General features: G+C 36.2%; 2 protein-coding genes across 2 annotated transcripts; both read right to left on the bottom strand.

The window, feature by feature from the left end:
• Positions 1-765: 765 nt before the first annotated feature.
• Positions 766-1,711, bottom strand: LOC101610754 (olfactory receptor 8K5-like). Its single transcript, XM_012950958.2, is given in 2 exon segments — positions 766-1,527; positions 1,529-1,711. Coding segments are annotated over 2 exon segments (942 nt in total). The 5' UTR covers positions 1,709-1,711.
• Positions 1,712-10,799: 9,088 nt separating this feature from the next.
• On the bottom strand, positions 10,800-11,735 carry LOC101611046 (olfactory receptor 8K3-like). Its single transcript, XM_004667624.2, has one exon. It carries the CDS (start codon positions 11,733-11,735, stop codon positions 10,800-10,802), a length of 936 nt encoding a protein of 311 aa, XP_004667681.2.
• Positions 11,736-22,704: the final 10,969 nt, after the last annotated feature.

The following is a 22,704-nucleotide window of genomic DNA, read 5'->3' on the forward strand; positions in this document are numbered from 1 at the left end:
ACTGCATAACAAAGAAATGTACTCAGGGCTGGGAAGATAGCTCAGTGGTTAAATGTGCTTGTTTGTAAACCCTGTTGAGTAGGTTTCAATTCCCCAATACTCCTATAAAGCCAGATGCACAAAGTGGCACATATATCTGATATTTGTTATGGTAGCAAAAATATCAGGTACACCCATTCTTTCTTTCTCTCTCTCTCTCTCTCTCTCTCTCTCTCTCTCTCTCTCTCTCTCTCTCTGTGTGTGTGTGTGTGTGTGTGTGTGTGTGTGTGTGTGCCTGTCTCTCTCCTTGTAGATAAGTAAAATATAAAAAAAAAATAACAGAAGTATACCCAAATTCCTATGCAACATGGATAAGCCTAGGGGATGATACTAATCAAATAAGATGCAGAATGAAAAATATTGCATATCCAAAAGAACAATAAATATGTAATGTATTGAGACAGAAAAGAATGATGGCTACCAGAAATGTAAAGGGATAAATAGAAAGGCAATCATCAAAAGGCATATAGTGTCAATTTAGTAGCGATTCTAGAGAAATTAACATGCAGCCTGAGAACTAGAGGTAATAATATATAATAGTACATTAGAAGTTTTCTGAGAAATAGTTCATTTATCATTATCTCAAAGAAAGAAGGGAGCAATAAAATGAAAACTAGAATGATATCAAAGAAAAGTATAGGAGAAAACATCAAGTTGTCTAAGTTATACAATAAAATGGCATGTGCCTTAATTGAAGTTTATTAAGACTGAATTCCATAGTGAGCACTAAGTAATAAACTTGCATAAATTCTTAAATACCCTGAAGAAGGCATTTTTTACCTCTTTGTTCCTTAAGCTGTAGATCAAGGGGTTGAGCATGGGGATCACTAAAGTGTAAAACACAGAAGCTATTTTATCACTCTCAAATGAATGAGTAGACTTGGGCTGAAGGTACATGAAAAGGAGGGAACCATAGAAGACTACCACCACTGTCAAATGGGAAGCACACGTAGAGAAAGCTTTCTTCCTTCCTTCTGCAGAGTGCATTTGGCATATGGCTAACAGAATCAGAATGTAGGTTCCCAGGACTACCAGGAGGGAGGAGATCAAATTAAGTGCTGAAAATAGTATGATCCGTAGTTGTATTTCCTGGGCATTAGAGCACAGCAAAGGTAACAAAGGGACATCATCACAGTAGAAATGGCTGATGACTTTAGAGCCACAGAAGGTCAAGGTGAAAATCTTACTCGTGAACAGCAGAGCCTGGAATGTACTGTAGAGGTATGGAATGCCCACTAACAAGTGACATTTTCTCTGAGACATGAGCACGTTGTAGATGAGAGGCTTGCAGATGGCCACATAGCGATCATAGGCCATGGCTGACAAGATAAAAAATTCACTGATGATGAACATAAGGAAGAAAGCCAGTTGTGTGGCACATGCATAAAATGAAATGGTGTTTCGATCCACAACAAAATTAACCAGCATCTTGGGACAAATAACAGTGGAGTTGCCCAAATCAATGAAAGCCAGATGTCTGATAAAAAAAATACATTGGTGTGAATAGACGGGAGTCCAGCTTGGTCAAAATGATCATGCCCAGGTTGCCCACTACAGTGACCATGTAGATGATGAGAAAGACCCCAAAAAGTGGGAGCTGTAGCTCAGGCCTCTGTGTGACTCCCAACAGAATGAATTCAGGCAGCACTGTTCTGTTCTGTTTGTCCATTTCACCCAGTTATCTTTTCAGGAAAGAAACAGAGATACTGTTTAAGATTTTCATCTAGTTTCACATAAATTCATATTTGTAGAGTGAATGGCTACTTCGTTTATAATAGATTGTTCAAGAAAAGCAAATGCCTCATCTGATTTTGAAACTAAATTAATGTATAGACTATTAAACTTTATGGAGGAGCAATTCTTCCAGATGTCATGCATTTATAAATTATAGATAAAGGTTACATAATGTCATCAATATTTAAATCATACCCATCTATAAAATGTAGAAATATCAATAATAAAACTTTAGAATTCATTTTATCTATACAAAGACTTCAAAATTTGTTGAAATACATGTTTACTTTTGTCTGGGTATTCTACTGGATTATTTTTGTATTATTGCAAAGACAAAGAAAGAGAGGAAGTGAAAGAAAGAAAAGAGGATAGAGATACAGAGAGAAAGGGCTGTATATTTGTGTGCATATATATGTATATGTGTATATATATATATATATATATATATGAGAGAGGGAGGGAGGGAGGGAGGGAGAGAGAACATGAAATTAAATAATCTTATGTTTAGATTGCCTTATATGTATCCTTCCAAGTACTGAGTGACATCTTAAAATTGACTTACAGATGCATAGGGAAGTTTGACACTTAACACAGAATACTGAAATGTGTCTGAAATATTACAAATATAAGTTTTATGCTTATAAATTTTATGATTGTATAATTTCATGATAATTGAATATTACTTATGTCTCTGCATACATATTTGTTTCCATTTTATAAAGTATTCACTTATCATGAGCATCTCAACATAACATCTGAATATATTTTTCTAAACATGAGTATTCAGAGAATTTCATATTTTAAGTTTATATACTCACCCTGTAACACAAAATATAAAGATGATAGTGTCTGCAAAGCTATATTCATTTGAGCATGTTTGCATCCTATATTACTAACAATTTACTAGTGAAATCAGACAATGGAGTATTTATAAATATAGCACTAAGGTTTCAAACACATAAATTTCCTTTTCATTTAATCAATAAATACAAGAATTTGAAAAACAAACTGCAAATTTCTCTGACTGGAGAGAAGCTGCTTTAGCCTTATCCACGTTTTTATGACCCTGCAGTGCTAGTCAGGGGAAACCTGCCTCTGTCAGCATGGTTTTCAACTGAAGTTAGGAGTTCTTTGCTTGTTCAGGTAAAATTCACTTAGGCTTACCATCAAGCAATGAAATGCTAATGCTAGCTAGTGTAACAGCCAAGCATGTTATATCAATAAATATACATTATATGCTATTGACAGAATATTTCATTGGCTATTCTTATATTAAAACTTTTTTGGGGGCTGGAGAGATGGCTTAGCAGTTAAGCGCTTGCCTGTGAAGCCTAAGGACCCCGGTTTGAGGCTCGGTTCCCCAGGTCCCAGTTAGCCAGATGCACAAGGGGGTGCACGCGTCTGGAGTTCGTTTGCAGAGGCTGGAAGCTCTGGCACGCCCATTCTCTCTCTTCCTCTATCTGTCTTTCTCTCTGTGTCTGTCGCTCTCAAATAAATAAATTAAAAAAAAAAAAACTTTTTTTTTCAGTTTCAACACTGTTTATTTATCTTCAAATCAAGCCAGTAAAACTGATTTGGTGAAAGAGCAGTAGCAACCACCATAGAACTGCTGCAGGACACCATGAACAGGCTATTTTTGTTGTTGTTTTTTTACCTTTGAAATATTGTTTAGATATATTAAAAGAAAATAATACTTTTATTACAAAACATTTGTGAGACGTGTTCCAAAGCTTAAATATTATCTATATGAAGATCAAATATAATGACACAACCCAGCTTGTTCCTGGAAATATTATGATTCATATATTCTAATTTGTAAGACTGTTGAAAAATTTTTGATATGTGTCTATCTTTTCCTTATTTAACTCAGAAGTTTAATATCTCTTGCAGATTTGTTCAATTCCTAGGATTTAGTTATCTACAAACACTAACTGCAGGACACCTTAGTAAACATATAGACATTTTGTGGTATGTTTTTAGGAATCTACAGACAACTTTAGGGTGCCTGCAGTCAGAAAGAAGCCCTGCATAGTGTGAAATTACCTCTACCCTGGATTTGATCAGCTGGAAATACACTTACCTTTTAGGAGGATCTAAATTTTCTTACAAATGGGTCTGACATTTTCTGGGGGTAAGAAGAATTTATGGTTTTCCTTGTGCATCAGGATGTTCCCTGAGGAAGAAACACATATTTCATTTAGATTATTATTATGTCTAACTCACCTTAGAGACCCAGAGATTTGCCTTGAATTCCCTGCTAATTGGCCAAGAAACTATGGATACCCCACTGGGTAATATAGAGGCAAATCAAGGAAAGGAAAAAAAAAAAGGAAATGAGTATATCCTATGTAGACAAAATAACTTAAAGATACTTCTTCATTCACTTATACAACATACATAAATTGTTAGTTAAAGTTACAAAGGAAATATTTTTGTCTTTGCTTTATTACAGTAAAATGAGAATGCATCCAAAGCCATCAGATTTATAGACAGTACTGAAGTTACTACATTTTTTTCTCTTAGATTATTACTCTGGTAAAGTATGTGTCTCACAATTTATGCTTTGACTTTCAATTATGAGATAAATTACTATTCCCACTTTTGTAAGACATCACGTTTGTATATTTACTAACGTCGCATAACTCATACCTACAGCACATGGAGTAAGCACACTGTCTCTGTGAGTTGCATCAGGTGCCTGTTCTTTCCCAGAAATCCCCTTAAACACTACTGCAGCATAGTTTGTGACTATAGTGCCTACCCAAGTATAGGACATTTCCTGAGAAAAGGTTTGACCTATTTGATGTAATGTCCAGTACTAACTCTTAATAAAATCTACAATGATTTCCATGGTTATAATAATCAAGGGAAATCTACATATAAAGGGGTATAGATCTAAATTGTAAAAATAGGCATTGTTTTAAAACTTCTATTTGTAAATATTTTATTTTAATAATATTTCACTTATTAACACAAATTAGTATGAAAAGTGATTTGTTCAACCTCAGTGAGAATTTTCTGCAAGCACTTATGCCTCAAGCAAATGTCTAGGTCTAAGTTCTAAGGGACAGAGAAAGAGGACAGGGAAGCAGCCTCCATGTTTCACCAAGCTCTAATTTTTCTGCATACCACTGTAGCAAGAAATGCTAAGTCCTACCTTGTATACTAGGATATCATGCTCTGAAGATGACTGTATTTTGTGCCATATTTGTCTTACAAACCATGTTAGAAAGAAATTAACATGTGTTGACTTAGTATGCCAACTATCTTCTGGGTACTAAGATGAATAGCTTTTGATATTTTTTAGCAATTTAGGTGAGAACAGTCTGCCTCATATTAGCTTCATGGCTCATAGCCACTGAATTGGACAAAGTTGTACAAAGAATATGTTTTTCTTTTTGCTTTTAAGCATTGATTCTTAATTTTTCTAGGATTCAATTTGTCATAAGATCTGGTTTCTTGGTCATTTTATTTGAAAGTCTAAGGACTTTATCTGAGATTTGAAATACCCTCACACTAAAAAGCTGTAAAAATGGGAAATAGTGACATTTTTCATAGTAAAAATGTTATATTAAACACACTGAGTTGTACTTTGGCTGAAAGATTATTTATTTGAAAGTCAGCTTATGTTTTTGAGTATCATTGTTGAGCTGTTAGACTATGGTACTGTGCTTTATATCCTTCTGCATGGGATCATTTCACTTTATCTCTTTGTTTGTGGTAGTTTTTAGATCCACTAATATGAACCTCGTATGAAACCTGTGTGAACTGTTTCCCCTCCCCCCCCCCAGCACACAGATTCCTGGAAATTGCTCCTTCATTGATAGCTATTCCATGTATTTGCGGATTGGGTATTAACTATAGAATGAGCAGTTAGGAACCATCCACAGCCTCATACTTCATTCTGATTCCTTTTTAAAAATTATATTTATTTATTTATTTATTTACTTATTTGACAGATAAAGAGGGAGACAGAGAGAGAGAATGGGGTGACACAGCCTCCAGCCACTGCAGAAGAACTCCAGATGCATGTGCCCCTTTGCACATCTGGATAATGCGGATCCTGGGGAATCAAACCTGGGTCCTTTGGCTTTGCAGGCAAATGCCTTAACTACTAAGCCATCCCTCCAGCCCTCATTCTGATTCTTAATACTATCTCTGCATCCCCTACAAGAACAACTCCATATATTCCAGTCTCCTCAGCCCAGATTGTATGTCCTCAACTAAACATAAGTTTTGATTTCTATTTGAGACCTGTGTCTATCAGTGTGAGACTAGTTAAAGCACCCCTTCTCCCATATACCATATCCTATACCACAAATGAGTTAATATCTGAAACTGTATATTATGTAGCAATACTCCAGTTTTCCTTGTGTTTTCAGTAATACTTATAAAATCCAAGATTCCAGGCAAAGACACTTACAAAACCTTTAAGGAATACAAAATGCCTATATTGACTTTTCTGCATAATTTTACCATTTCCTTATACTGCTAATCTATTTTGGCTGTGGGTTATAATGATAGCAAATATGTATGTGTGTATATATGTAGATAGATAGATAGATAGATAGATAGATAGATAGATAGATAGATAGATAGATAACAGATGACAGAATGACAGATGCCTATGTACTCTGATATATGTGTTTGGGAAATCAATTCATAGTATACTACTTCTAAAATGAGTTTTTAGTATTTTTGGTAGTTCTTTTTTATTTATTTTTAAGTTTTTCATACAAGTACATATTACTATGTTGAGTATTTCTCCTATACTCCTGTAGTCTTTCTTTTCTCACCCCTCTTCTCATCAGTTTCATTTGTTCCCCCATGAAGATTAATTTCTCCATTCATGTCACACATACACATAACATTATGTATCCATATAGAATCTGCAACATTTCTTTTTCTTTCTAGCGTAACAGAATCCCTAGAGTCTATCATCCAATTGTTAATGCTAGTATGGTTAATATTAAAAATTCATCTAAACTGTATTTCCAAAATGGTTCTTCAAACTATATTATTCACGTTAAACTAAAAATGAAGAATTTGTGGAGCTTATGTTACAGTAAGCATCTAGGAATGAATAAATGTAGAATTTATTTAATCAAAGAATCAGATAACTTGAAGCCTTTTAAAATATTTATGTATAGCTAGAGAGATGGCTCAGTTGTTAAGGCATTTGTCTTCAAAGCCTAATGACCCAGATTTGGTTCCCCAGTACCCGCATAAAGCCACATGCACAAAGCAATGTACATGCATTTGGAGTTCATTTGCCATGGCTAGAGGCCCTGGCCAGCTCTTTCTCTCTCTCTCTCTCTCTCTCTCTCTCTCTCTCTCTCTCTCTCTCTCTACTTGCAAATACATAAATAATTTAAAGAAAGAAAAAAAATATGTATTTATGAGAGAGAGAGAAAAAAATGGGTACATAAGGGCTTTTTGCTTCAGTATAAATAAACACCAGGTACTTATGCATCTTTTTGCATCTGGGTTACCTGGGCAGTTTGGAAATTGAATCTGAGTCTGTCAGGCTTTGCAAAAAAGTGCTTTTAACTGGTAAACCATCCTCTCAGCCCTTATTATTAACTTTTAAATGTTTTCAATAGTCATTACTTCATTCTTAAGAATGAATGTTTTGATATAGTAGAAAAAGTTGGCATTTGAAATAAGATACTTAAGTTTTGTTCTCTAAAAGGAAGGCAATTTAAATCAATATGCTTTACCATGCCCATGTGTAATATACACAACTTATGAAAAATGCAAAAGCTTGCTAAAATATGGGCTCTATTTTTATTTTTTATAATAGTAGAACCGGATTTTGTTTCTTGGCATGGATACATTTTTATTATTTTTGTTTATTTTTATTTATTTATTTGAAAGCAACAGACAGAGAGAGACAGAGGCAGATAGAGAGAGAGAGAAGGGGTGAGAGAGAGAGAGAGAGAGAGAGAGAGAGAGAGAGAATGGGCGTGCCAGGGCCTCCAGCCACTGCAAATGAACTCCAGACACTTGCACCCCCTTGTGTATCTGGCTAACATGGGTCCTAGGGAATTGAGCCTTGAACCATGGTCCTTAGGCTTCACAGCCAAGCACTTAACCACTAAGCCATCTCTCCAGCTCTGGCATGGATATTTTGATTTATGTCTACATGCAATGTGTTCTTTAGTAGACTTAATTATTCAAGGGATTGCTAGAATTTACAAGGAAAATTATTCCTACAATGTTTGAACATCATGCTTCTGTCAATAAGCTATTTATACAGAAGAAATCTCAATCTTTTAGTTTTTTAAACTAAACTGTCTTAAAACTTTCCAATTAACATCAAAATAAATTGCAGCAAACAATGATATCTCTCATAATGTTCTTAGTCATCAGAAAATTAAAAATTAATCAGAAGAGTAGGAAATTTTCTTTTTATTCCTGGATGGTGGCTGCCACTGTGATTATCCTTGCAAAGCACAACAGGGGATCATTGCAAAACTCTTTTTGACAATACACTCCTGAAGTGTAAATATCTGCAGCAAGTTTTAACTACAACTACACCACAATTTCCTCAGAACTTTGTCATTTACTATAATAAAAAAGTTGAGGACTGGACAAATATCTTTGCAGTCAAGTTCTGCAAAACCTACCAATCTGTTTGATTCCCATTTGCCCATATAAAGCCAGATACACAAAGTGGCACATACATTTGGAGTTCATTTGCAGTGGCAGAAAACTCTGGCGTGCCCATTCTCTACCTCTTTGTGTGTCTTCTCTCTATCTCTCTCTGCTCACAAATAAATTAAAAAAAATAAATAAAGAAGAAAAGTTGAGGGCTGTAGAGATTGCTCAAGGTTAAGCATGCTGTCTGTACAAGTGCCTAAAGAGCTATAAAGGTGCCTGGGTGAAAATCTTCAGAACCCAAGTAAACAGTTCATCATGGCAACAGAAGCCTGTATGCCTGGTCTCATGGGGAGCAAGCAGATCTGGAAAATAACTGGTGTTCAGGAACACCAAGCTCTGGAATCAGTAAGAAGAATCTATTGCAAATAAAAGCAAGAGCATACATATACCACACACCATAGCACAGAAAAAAACACAATAACAAGAATGGAAGATGAAACTGGTCAAAATAAATTACTTTGAAGTGGAAACTCAAATTATTCTGATATCTCATATATGCATAAATAATGCCCAATATGTATGAACTCAGACATTTTGGCATTGCTTTAGTGTGAAAACTGTTTATCTCTGTGTAATTAACTTTCTTGCATCAAAAGATCTTACCAGAAACTAATGACTTTAAGGTAATTTTTTTTTTTCAAATTAGAATCTGTGACAAATGTGGATACAGGGCTGAAATATTTTAGTGTCATTATCTATAATCACATACATAAATAGTTACTTTAATCCATGTACACATTCACATAGGCAAAACCATCTAAGATACTCAAAAATAAATAAATAAATAAACTCCACAAGCTGGCAGTAAAGCAGAAAATGGCAATGCAAGAAAATATAGGGAAGCAGTTAGGGGCATCCAATATGGAGACAGGTCACCTGGTTTTGAAAAGTGGTTCTGACATGTAAATAAACTGATGAACTCTAAGGATTTACTCAACTTCACAAGTCTAGGTTCTATCATTAGAAAATGAAACTTTTAATACAGTATACCTAAGATGTTGTAATTACTAAATTGATACATAAATAAAGCCCATTGTTCCAGACTCAGGTAATATTATTTATTATTATTAATTTTAGCTGTCTAAAATTATATTAGTTTTTATTCTCTGCCGATACAGTATGTACTTTTTAAATGTTAGTCAAATAAAATGTATTTATTCAGCTTTTGTAGGCATACAGAGAAATACATTTTGTTATAGCGAAATGAGACAATATTGCAGATTCCAGTCACTTCACTAGGATAATAGGCACAGTAAACAGGATAAAGTAAGGAAAATGTGTATGAAGATATATCAGGAGAAACATAACAAATATGTCTGGAAGATAAGATAACTATATCCTTTCTTCTGTAGCAGAATATGCTTATATTAGAATTATTGCATGGTTTCCTACTTGAAATTATTTCCTCTGTTTTGCTGTAAGTAGAATGATTACCTGACAAAATAATGAAAATCAATACAAATATCTTGCATAAATTCTCATAAAATGAAGAAACACTAACCAAATGAAAGGAAAACAATACAATTACTTGATCACACAGTCATTCTTTGACCTTAAATTATAAAGTGACAAGTGTACCCCATTAAAAAAGGTTAATTTGTTTGCTTTTGAGAAACAAGAAAATACAGCAACCCAAAAAAAAACAAATATTCACTAACTAGATGCTATCAGTTAGAAAAGAAGTTAAAAAGACCTGAGTTTCTAAAAATAGTTAGAAGATCTTATTAATTAATAAACGCACTAATGTCAACCAAATGGACTCATTTAGACAATTTTAAATGTTGGTAAGGACCTATGAATCACTGAATAACAACAGTTATTCATTAAATAGATTTATATATAAAGTCAATACATTCATATGAAGTTGGACTCCATAGTTTGGGATAGGATCACTTCAAGTATTCACACATCAAGTGAACAATTCATACCAAATACTATTTGCGAACATACCAGTGAAAGGGCAAAGGCTGAAGCTAAAGAAAACATGCTCACAAAAACACACACTGACAGAAACACTGGGAATTTAATACTATCGGAAAACACCCTCAAGAACATCTGCAACTTCTCTCTACTGCTGCTTGACCTCTAAGCACAGAAAGTAGTGCATACTTTCTTTGGTTTATACTCACATAAAAGTTCTTGTGTACTCTAAAATTTAGCCATCAACCAATATCAAGGGAAACAAAAATTTCTGTTGATTTGATTAAATTACTTTATTTAGAGCAATCAAGTGCCTCAAAAACTTAACACAACAGACAAACACATTTTAAAGGAACTTGCATGTGTCCCTTGCACCACTATATGGACAGAGAAAGACTAAAGCCTGTGTTCTACTTTACACAGACCATGTTACCAGCTATCATTCAGAAAAGACTGATCACTATTTTCCACAACCTGTCAAGGGCATGTTTTACATCCTTGTTCCTCAAGCTATAAATCAATGGATTTAACATTGGGATAACAAGGGTATAAAAGATAGAAGCCACCTTATCAGAGTCAAAAGAGTGACTGGACTTAGGCTGCACATACATGAATATTAAAGTCCCATAGAAGACAATGACTACTGTCAGGTGAGACCCACAGGTAGATAAAGCTTTCTGCCTGCCTTCAGCTGAATTCATCCTGAAAATAGATATAAGGATGAATAGGAAAGAAAACAGGAGGATCACAAGAGATGAAATTAAGTTAAATCCTGCTGAAATCAAAATTATAATTTCAATTTCATTTGTATTTGAGCAGAGCAAAGATATTAAAGGAAGACTGTCACAGAAATGACTAATGATCTTGTAGCCACAAAAGGGCAAAGCAAAAATTTTTAGGGTAATTAGTAGGGAAATTATGATACTATATATATAGGGAATTGCCACTAATATTTGACATACTTTCTGTGACATAATGATAGTATAGAGAAGAGGGTTACAGATGGCCACATAGCGGTCATAGGACATGGCAGACAAAATAAACAGCTCACAAATGATGAACACAAGAAAGAATGCTAGCTGTGTAGCACAGAGACAATAGGAGATTTTATTTTTTTCCACAACAAAATTTACCAACATTTTAGGTCCCACAGCTGTAGAATAGCCCAGATCTGTAATGGCCAGGTGTCTGAGGAAGAAGTACATGGGTGTTTGCAGCCGGGGGTCCATGATAGTGAGGATGATCATGCCTGTGTTGCCCACCAGTGAGATCAGGTAGATGACCAGGAACAGCCCAAACAAAGGGGCCTGCAGCTCAGGGCGGTCTGTGATGCCCATCAGAATGAATTCTGTCAGCAGTGTGTGGTTGTGCTTCTCCATCCAGGTGTATCAAAAAATCTGTTCTGGACAGAGACAGCAGCATACTCAAGAGCTTATCTATATTATCACCCAAGAGAATGTGTAATATGTAAAACAAGCATAAGTTAGGTTGATCTACACCTTGAATCAGTGATCTTTACAAATATACCCACCAAAGACATACGTAACTGGAATTGGAAATGGTGACAGAGCTGCACTAGTGATTTTCAGTTTAGTTTGCTCCTATTCACTGAAGGTGAAGAACGGTTTGCCAACTGAACTAGTGACATGAGGTCAGCACTTCAAGACTTATTCTCCAAGTGACACTTTTCACACTGGATGTGAGGAATTCCATTTACTTTAAATGTGAAAGCAGAATATTTATATAAAACAATCATCGTAGGGAAATTATATAACTAAATATTTGTAAAGACATACATATGAGAGCCTGAATCCTGGCAAAATTCTAATATTTATATTAAAAATGTTTATCCATGCTTCACTCAGTTTAAGTTTTGCCTTTGCTACAGAAAAAAGTCACATAAAACAGTTTTAAGTAATATTATTATGGCATTTCAAAGATTCATAGGGGACTATATCTATCAAAACACATAATAACATTAAAATGTTTATATAATAATGATAGGTAAGTGCCAATTTCTGCCCAGGCATAATTAAGTGACAAAACATAATCCCCCCAAAATCCTGATCATCACTAACATATGACATCCCATAACATTTTTTCTTTAGTACCTCTTATGAAGTCTTTCCCTTGGTTCTGGAATAAAGTGCTTACATGACAATGTGAGAAAAATTTATGCATACATTTTCTTAATCTTCAGAGACTTATTCTATCCTGGAAAATGAAATGCAATTAATTGATATTCCTAAGGCACTTGACAGCACAACAGTGTCTAGAATTTCCCCATTAATTGTCAGTTAGGAATAACTTTATTCACAGGTGTTTCAATCAAAAATATTTGGCAAATAGAATCGGTAGCTCTCCCCCTCCGCAATATGTTTGTGTGAGTCACACAATTAATGTAGCTGAGAAAGTCCTTATGGAGGAATCTGGAGGGGTCTGAGAAACTCTATTCCACCTGTAATCTTGAGAATCAATACTAGAGAATGAGTCTAAAAGGCCTGAGAATCTTAAGTACCAAAGTTTAATAGCAACTTAAGATGAAGGCCCCACCTTATGTAGAGAACAAATGTTTCCTTACTATTAAATGGTAGTATAGTCTAGCAACAGGCCCATGTGGACACACCCAGAAATAACATTTATCCACTATTGAGTCATCCTTTATTCCAGTCAAATTGGCATAAAATTAACCATAGAAATCCCAACTATTAGCAACATGATACTATCAGCATTTACTTAAACCACATTTAAGTTCCAAATAAGGGCAGCAGCAGAGACAAAATTCCATCAAACACAATTTACCCATCCTACATAATATCCTAACATAATATACCTATATTATGTAAGACCTAAACACACTAATTCCTCCCCCTGAGAAGAAAATGTAAAGGCAGTAAGTATTGTTTAGTCAGTATGGAGACTCCTCAAAATGCTAAAAATAGACTCACCATTAGATCCAGCTCTATCTCTTTTCTTTATATACCCAAAAGTTCTTCTATATGCTACAAAGACACATGAGCCACCATTTTTATCACTTCTATATTCAATATAGCCAGAAACTGGAAGCAGCCCAGATGCCCATTTTCAAATGAATGGTTAATGACGATGTAGTACCTATACACAATAGAATTGTTTCTACTCAGGTAGGGAAAAAAATGAAATAATCAAATTTACAGGAAAATAAAAGGATTTGGATTAGCATGTGGATTTAGATGGATGGATTTGCTAAGTGAGGTCACACAGCCTCAGAAAGGCAAACAATTGCATGTTTTCTCTCATATGCAGTACCTAACCTGGATCAGCTTCAGTTGATTATAAGCCCATAATAAGTATCAACAATATTGACTAGAATAAAGCTAGGAAAAAGGGAAAATAGGGAGGAAAGTGAGAAAGGACTACTCGACAACAAGCTGATGGTCAGTAAAAAGAAAGTAAGAAAAGAAAAAAGAAACAAAGAAACAGCAAAATAAAGAGGTATAAAGTTCTCAGAGTTAAGATAAGTGGGAATGGGTAAATTCACAAACTAATGGCAACATGAATCAACTATTTCTTCCTTGACACAATTATGAGTCATTTGGTGAAGGGAGCCATGAACAAGAGTCCAGAGAAGGTAGAGAAATTTTAACTGTAAAACTGGCTTTGGCCAGTTAATCACAGGGCCCCCACAGTGAGTTGTTTGTTAGAGAGAGAAATAAGGTCCCCAAAATAACACAGGTCATTGCAAAAGCACATGACTACCTGGAAGAGCTAAAAGTTAAGACCCTATTGCTGAAGACACTACAGGCTGAGGCAAAAGGATATCAAGTGATCATGCTGGAATTGAGAGGGAATTCAGTCTCTCTTCCTCCGTACCTGGCTAGCCCACATAGTGCTGGAAATGCTGCAAGAGCTACTGGAGAATAATGGTTGCCAACAGAGTGAATAACCAGAAGATCATTCCTGACATCAAATTAGCCAGTCAGGCAAGAAGGACATTCCTGTGCAATAATAGCATATAGCTGGTTCAGGTAATCAACTGCTCATAGATTGAACATGCAACCCACTCAGTGAAGGAAAACTCACAAATATCTTTGTACTGAAGCATAGAAAATTTAGGATAAATGACTAGTAAGTGAAGACCTGGGTCTGTTGGTAACTCTATATTCATCATTTTTAGGAATCTCCTTATTGATTTCCATAGTAGTTGGACAAGTTTACATTCCCACCAACAGTGGATAAGGGTTCCTTTTGCCAAAAATTCTTACCAACATTTGTTTTTGTTTGATTTTTTTTTTTAATTTACTGGAGTAAGGTGGAATGTCATAGTTGTTTTAACTCATATTTCCCTAATGGTTAGGTATGTTGAACATTTTCTTAAGTGTGTGTTATCCATTTGCATTTTTTTCCTCTGAGAACTGCCTATTCAGTTCTCTGCTCTAAGGTATTTATTTATTTTTGTATCTATAGAAAATGGAACAGTCTCACTGATTTCTTTCTCTTTATATTTGTCCTTTGCATATAGAAAGCTATTGATTTGTGTGTGTTGGTTTTGTGTACTTACATTTTACAGAGGGAATTAATCACCTTTAGAAGTTTTGAGATGGAGAATTTTGAGTCATTTATGTATAGCATCATGTCATCTACAAATGTGGAAACTTGACTTCTTTCTTTCCAATTTGAATCCCTTTTATTTATTTCTCCTGACTTATTGCTTGGGTAGGACTTGTAGTACTATGTTAATGAGTACAGGTGAGAGTGGAGACCCCTGTCATGCTCCAGATCTCAACGGGCTCTTCTTGAGTCTTTCCCTATTGAGTATTATTTGGGCAGAGAACTGAATAGGGAATTGTCAAAGGAAGAAATATGCTTCTTTTTTTTTTAACATTTTTTAATTTTTTTTTATAAGTTATGGACATACTTAGTATGGAAACAGCACACATTGGTACCATCTGTTTCCTCATCCCTGCCCATTTTCTGAAGGGGTCCTCCTCATTGGGGTCACAGGTTATATCCTTGGAGATTGTGGGTTGTGCATTGTGGGGATAACAGCCAATTATTGGGGAGAGGTAATTCCTCTGGGTATAATGATGCAACTTGTGGCTATAACAATCTTTCTACTCCTCCTTTGCAAAACCCCTGAGCCACACTAGGAGTGTTTTAAATCTACTTCAGTGATAGGCTCCTAGAGGCCTCTGTATCTCTGCTTTGGTAGGTGTTGAGTATCCTCAGTGTGTATCTCTCTCACCCTCCACTGATTATCAGGTTTCAGCTGGGGTCAGGCTGAAGTTTATCTCCTCAGGTCCTGCTCTTGTCTGAAAAAGAGAAGTAGATTCTCCAAAAGACAGTGCAGTCAGCACAGGTTAAATGGACTAAGCATCATTAATTTAGAGAGAATTTAATGGGCATAGTCCCTCTTTTAACCCAAGATTAGTGGGATCATGATATTGGAGACCAAAATCATTGTCTGAAGATGATTCTGACTTGGTTCATACTTCCAGATACAGGTTGCTTTCCACTGAGTGGATCTCTTAGCCAGCCAGAAAAAGCCACTAAGTGGTTAACCACTAAGGATGTGTGCCATTATTGCAGTTGAGTGGGAATCATGTCAGATTCTACGTCTCTGAGTAGCTTAGACCCCAGATTATTCAGACAGATGATGGCCATTTTCCCCCAATAGCTCATGTAGCACCATATAGCACCAGACAGGCTAACTATATGGCTCCTGGCTCTCTTCTGAATTCCAGTCAGGTTTTCCAGTGTTCTGTGCCAACATGGTGTCTTCATCAGCAGGGTCTTACCATTAACCTCAGGCTTGCAATCAAGGACTTTAACAGAAGTCTGTCTTGTTTTGGCAAACATTGCAGTCCTCTCTGATCAACAGCTCATTGTGGGTATTAACCATATTCTGGTACTGGGAAAGAAGATTAAAAACAAGAAGTAGAAAAAAAGAAACAAAAATTTAAGGTTAGGCTTCATCACACCCTCTCCAGGGCTCTTCTTTTTAGGTGCTCCTCTCATGCTCCTGTTAAGGGTTCAACCTTTTAGTCTATCTTCAAACAAAAGGTTTCTCTGGTACCAGTTTATTTTGGGTTCAGTTATGTGTTTCCCCACCTCCAGGCCCTACACTACCTATTGCCCAAGCCTAGTGTTGCTTATCAGGTATGTCAGCAGCTTGGGCTGATCCAGGATAGAAACCACAGATAAGTGAGAAAATGTGATGATTGTCTTTCTGTGATTGTGTGAGATCACTGGGTATGATCTTTCCAAATTCAACCATTTTTTAAACAAATTTCATTGTGTCATTTTTTAAATTTCTGTTGAGCAGAATTCCATCATGTAGATGTACCACATCTTGGCTATCCATTCATCCAATGAATGGCAACTGGGTGGATCCCAGTTCTTAGCTAGTGTGAATTGAGCAGCTATAAATATGGTTGAGTAAACATCTCTGTAAGGAAGCATGAGACATTTATGGTAAGTTCCTACTAAGGGAATAACTTGGTCTTTTGGTAGCTCTTTATTCAGCCTTTTCAGGAGGCTACATATTGATTTCCATAGTGGTTGACCAGTTTACGGTCCTATCAACAGTGAATGAGGGTTCCCATTCCTCCACGTCACCAACATTTGTTGTCATTTTTTTTTTTTTTATGTTTGCTATCCTTACTGGAGTAAGGTGGAATATCATAGATGTTTTAATTTGCATTTCCCTGGTGGTTAGGGATATTGAACATCTTCCTCTGAGAAAAACTATTCAGTTCTTTGCCCCATTTTTGGAGTAGGTTGTTTGATTTTGTTGTTGTTGTTTGAGGTTGGGTCTTGCTCTAGCCCAGGCTGACCTGAGATTCATTATGTAGTCTCAGGGTAGCCTTGAACTCATGTGATCCTCCTACCTCTGCCTCCCAAGTGCTGGGATTTAAGGAGTGTGCCACCATGCCAGGCTTAGTTGTTTGATTTTTTTGTTGTTTAGTTTTTTGAGTTCTTTGTAGAGTCTAGGTATTAGGCTTCTTCTTTATTTGTCTGTGCAAAAGCTTGAGTGAATGATTGTTTAATTTCCTGGGTTACTGTTTTTTTTTTTTTTTTTGTTTGTTTGTTTTCAGGAAGTCTTTCCCCACTCTTATGTTGTGGAGAGTGCCTCCTACTTTTTTCCAGTAGTAGAAGAGGTTCAGGGATTATATTGAGGTCTTGAAACCACTTCTAGTAGACAGCTTCAGGTTCGCTGAAATGAACTTCCAGACCAGACACAGTTATGGAGGAAGGGATAATTATTGAAGCTTACAGATCCAGAGGAAGTTCCATAAATGGCAGAAGAATCTGGCCTGCCTTCACAGGTCCAAGCAGAGGGCGAGATGTACAAGCCTACAGGTCAAAAGCCATAGCACACTTTAGGACCTCCAGCTAGGCACACTTTGCATAGCTTTAGATTGAAATCTGAAACCCACGACCACACCTTAAGATCCACCCAGTGATGTTGCCTCCAGCCAAGTGGCTGCAGATGCAAACTACAAACAAAAAACTGAATATATTGGGGTCCATCTATTCTGTTCAAACCACCACATGACTTGTACTTGATTTTTGTGTATGGTGAGATGAGTTAGTCTCAATTTATTTTTCTGCATATGGTTATGAAGTTTGTCTAGAACCCTTTCTTGAAGCTACTGTCTTTTCTCCATTCTATTTTTGGGGGGCATTTGTCAACAATTCAAGTACCTATAGTTAGTTGACCTGAAGTCTGGGTCTTCAATTATGTTCCATTGGTCTATATTTCTGTTTCTGTGCCAGTACCATGTGTTTTGTTACTATGACTTTGTAATATATCTTTAGATCGGGTATGGTGATACCTCCAGAAGTGTTTCTATTGCTGAGGATATTCTTGGATATCTGAGGCCTGCTGCCATTACATATGAATTTTGAGATCAATTTACCTACCTCTGTGAAGAATGATGCTGAATTCTTTTGTTAGCATTACATAAAATCTGTATATTGATTTTGGTAAAATTATCCTACCTATCTAGAAGCATGGGTTGACTTTCCTTATTAAGTCCTCCTCAATTTCTTTCTTAAGTTTTTTTTTATGAAAAAAGATATAGTTGTACTATTGATGTTGTTCATATTAGGAAAGTTTCTTGTCATGACTTTTTCATACTGGTTATTGTATAAATACATCACTTCTTGTATGATTTTTTCTTTATTAATTATGAACATTCTCTGTGTATAAACAGCACATATTGGTACCATCCTTAACTTCATCCCTGTCCTCCCAACTCTGAAGGGACCCTCCTCACTGGGGATGACAGTAATCCTCATAGGGATTGTGGGTCATGTATTATGGGGGTAGCCATTAGTTATGGGGAAGAGGCAATATCTCTGTGCATAATGTCCCAACTTGTACTTCTAACAATCTTTCTGCCCCCTCTTCCACAAATTTACCTGAGCCCTGTTGGGCTCATTTTAGGTTTACTTCTGTGATGAGGCCTTGGGAGCCTCTGTGTTTCTGGATCTCTGGTTTGGTAGGAGTAGAGTGTTCTCTGTGTCTATCTCCTTCACCCATGTGTTCATATAAGGTTCACCAAGAAAGCAGCACTCTTTCTCATTTCCCTAATTACTCTATGGTTTCAACTGGAGCCCTGGTGAGGTACAATGAGCTGATTGTCTCCTCAGTTTCTGTATCCATCTGAAACAAGAGAAGCAAATTCACCAGTGGAGAGTGAAGTCAGCACTGGATAAATGAGATAACCGTTATTATTTTAGAGGGAATTTAATAGGTATAGACCAAGATTGGTGAGAGCTTGATATTGGAGAGCAAACCTGTTTTCTGGATATTATTTGACTTGTTTCCCAGACCATATATGGGTTCCTCTCACTGAGCAGATCTGTTAGCCAATACAAGGGCAGTTGGTTACCCATCATTGCTGTGTGCCACTATTGCACTTGAGTGAGCATCACATCAGCTTGTTTGCTGCTGAGTAGCATAGACCATGAATTGCTAGGATAGATGTTGGCGATTTTCCCCCAGTTGCTCATGTAGCACATTCTGGCACTACACAAGCTAACTGGCTGGGGACTGACTCTCTTCCAGATTCCAGCCAGGTCTGTCCATGTTCTGTACTGACAGCATATGATGGCTTCATCAGTAAGGTATTACAATTAACCTTTGGTGGGTAATAAAGTACTCTGACAGAATCTGTCTTCTTTGGGTAAACTTGTAGGTCTCTCTGATAAACAGCTCATTGTGGATGTTAACTGCATCCTTGTACTGGGAATTACATGTCAGTGCCAAGGGAGAAGGAGGAAGAAAAAAGATAGTTAATAAAAAAAGAAAGAGAAAAGAGATAGAGATAGAGAGATGAGATGAGCAAATTAAGGTTATTATTCATCGTACCCTCTGCAAGCCCCTTTAATTCAGGTAATCCTTCTAAGGACCCAATGAAAGTTTAACCTTTTAGGTTGCCTTTCAGGATATAGGATTTTATGGTACCAGTTCCATTTGGGTCCAGTTTTGTGCCCGCCCCCCAAGCTTCACCCTCACTTTCAGCCCCACCCTCTTTATTGTCTGGTCTTCAAGATACCTATTTGGTATGTCAGTATCTCAGGCAGATACAGGTTAGGAGCCACAGATGAGTGAAACATGAAGGTTTGATAGAATTCGGCTGAAAAGCCATCTGGTCCTGGACTCTCCTTTTTGGGGAGGTTTTTGATTACCTTTTCAATCTCAATTGGTGTGATAGGTTTGTTTAGGAGATTAATCTGCTCTTAGTTTAGCTTTGGTAGGTTGTATGTGTCCAGGATTAATCCATTTCCTCCATATGATCCAGTTTTTGGAGTAGACATCTTGAAATAAGTCCTGATGATTCCTCCAATTTCAATTATGTCTGTTGTGGTCTCTCCTTTTTCATTTCTCATTTTGTTAATTTGAAGCATCTCTTTTTCTTTTTTGCTTGATCAAATTGGCCAGGGACTTACCAATCTTGTTTATTTTTTTCCAAAGAACCAGCTCTTTGTTTCATCAATTTTCTTAATTGTTTTCTTACTTTCCAGTTCATTAATTTTTGCGCTGATGTTGATTATTTCTTTCCATCTGGAGCTTTTTGAGTGGATTCTTCTTATTTTTCCAATGCCTTTAGGTGGATGGTTAGTTTAATGATTTGAAATCTATCTGTCTTTGTTATGAAGGCATTTAGTGTTCTGAATTTCCCATAAGGACTACCGTCATTGTGTCCCATAAGTTTTGGTTTGATGTGTTCTCATTGTCATTTAATTCTAGAAATTTTGCAATTTCATTTTTTTTTTAATTTTTTATTTATTTATTTGAGAGCAACAGACACAGAGAGAAAGACAGATAGAGGGAGAGAGAGAGAATGGGCACGCCAGGGCTTCCAGCCTCTGCAAACGAACTCCAGACACGTGCGCCCCCTTGTGCATCTGGCTAACGTGGGACCTGGGGAACCGAGCCTCGAACCGGGGTCCTTAGGCTTCACAGGCAAGCGCTTAACCGCTAAGCCATCTCTCCAGCCCTGCAATTTCATTTTTAATTGCATCTCCTATCCATTTATTGTTTAAAAGTATTTTGTTCAATTTCCAGAAGCTGGTGGGATTCCTGGTGCATCTTTTGTTGTTAATTTCTAGTAATACAGCACTGTGATCTGATATCATGCAGGAAATTATGTCAGGCTTTATGGCCCAGTATATGATCTATTTTAGAAAAGTTTCCATGCGCTGCTGAGAAGAATGCATATTTTGTAGATTTGGGGTAGAATGTTCTGTAGATGTATGTTAGGTCTAATTGATACATGGCACTGTTGAGTTCTCTTACTTCCCTGTTAATTTTCTCTTTGCATGATCTATCTATTGCTGATATTGCAGTATTTAAGTCCTTGACTATGATGGTGTTGTTGTTTATTTTTGTTTTGTTGTCAAGTAGTTTTTGTTTTATGAATTGTGGTACACCTGTGTTCAATGCATAAAGATTATTGATTGTGGTATCTTCTTTTTGAATCAGTTCCTTGATGAGTAAGGAGTGGGGCAGCAACTGGACCTCTTTCTTGAGTTGTTTTTTTTTTTTTAATGTTTTCATTATATAGGTTTTCAGCATCTTTGAATAGTGTTATTCAAAGTTATTTTTTGTTGTTGCTGCTATTGAAAATGGGACTGACTCATTGATTTCGTTCTCTGCATATTTTCTTTTGCATATATAAAAGCCACTTATTTTTATGTGTTGATTTTGCATCCTGCCACTTTACTGAGGAATTAGTCGCCTTTAGAACTTTTGAGATGGAGTCTTTCAGTTCACTTATGTATAGGATCATGTCATCTGCAAGTAGGGCAACTTGACTTCTTCTTTTCTAGTTTGTATTGCTTTTATTTTTGTCTCCTCCCTTATTGCTTGTGCTAGAACTTCTAGTACTATGTTGAAGATCAGTGGTGAGTGTGGGCACCCATGTCTTGTCCCAGATCTCAGTGAGAATTCCTTGGGTGTTTTCCCATTAAGTATTATTTGGGCTTCAGGTGCTTTATATATAGCCTTTATTTTGTTGAGATTTAAACTATTCATGCCTATTTTTCCAACATTTTGATCATGAAGTGATGTTGTATTTTGTCGAAGGCTTTTTCTGCATCTATTGAAATGATAATGTGATTTTTGTGGTTAATTTTATTTATGTGGTATATTACACTGACCAGTTTCCATATGTTGAACCATCACAGTGTCCCTTGGATGAAGCCTACTTATCAAGGTTCATAATACTTTTGATTTGTTGTTGAATTTGGTTTGCAAGGATTTTATTTTGGATCTTTGCATCTAAGTTCATCAGGGATGTAGGCCTATTTTTTTCTTTTCTTGTTGCATTTCTGAATGTTTTTGGTGTTAGTGTGATACTAGCTTCATTGAAGGAGTTATGGAGGATTCCCTTTTTTCCAAATTTGTGGAACAGTTCAAGAAAATTGGTTTCAATCCTTCCATGGAGGTTTGATAGAATTCAGATGAGAAGCCCTCTAGTCCTAGACTCTTCGTTTTTGAGCAGGTTTTTGATTACCTTTTCAATATCTATGGGTGTCACCGGTTTGTTTAGGAGATTGATCTACTCTGAGTTTAGTTTTAGTAGGTGTTCTCTGTCCAGGAATTAAACCATTTTTCCCAGATTATCCAATTTCATGGAGTAAGAATTTTGGAAATAGTTCCTGGTGATTCTTCAAATATCATTTATGCCCATTGTTACATCTCCTTTTTCATTTCTTTGTTAATTTGAGACTTCTTTTTTTTTGCTTCTTCAAATTGGCCAGGGGTTTAAGAATCTTGTTTATTTTTTCAAAGAATCAGCTCCTTTTACATCAATTTTCTTAACTGTTTTCTTAGTAACCAATTCATTAATTTCT

Source organism: Jaculus jaculus, chromosome 1 (genome assembly GCF_020740685.1).
Source record: "Jaculus jaculus isolate mJacJac1 chromosome 1, mJacJac1.mat.Y.cur, whole genome shotgun sequence".
Classification (NCBI taxonomy): domain Eukaryota; kingdom Metazoa; phylum Chordata; class Mammalia; order Rodentia; family Dipodidae; genus Jaculus; species Jaculus jaculus.

What these genes read in the sequence shown, in the direction of transcription:
- LOC101611046 (XM_004667624.2), bottom strand. Translation starts at nt 11,735, where the DNA reads ATGGAGAAGCACAACCACACACTGCTGACAGAATTCATTCTGATGGGC.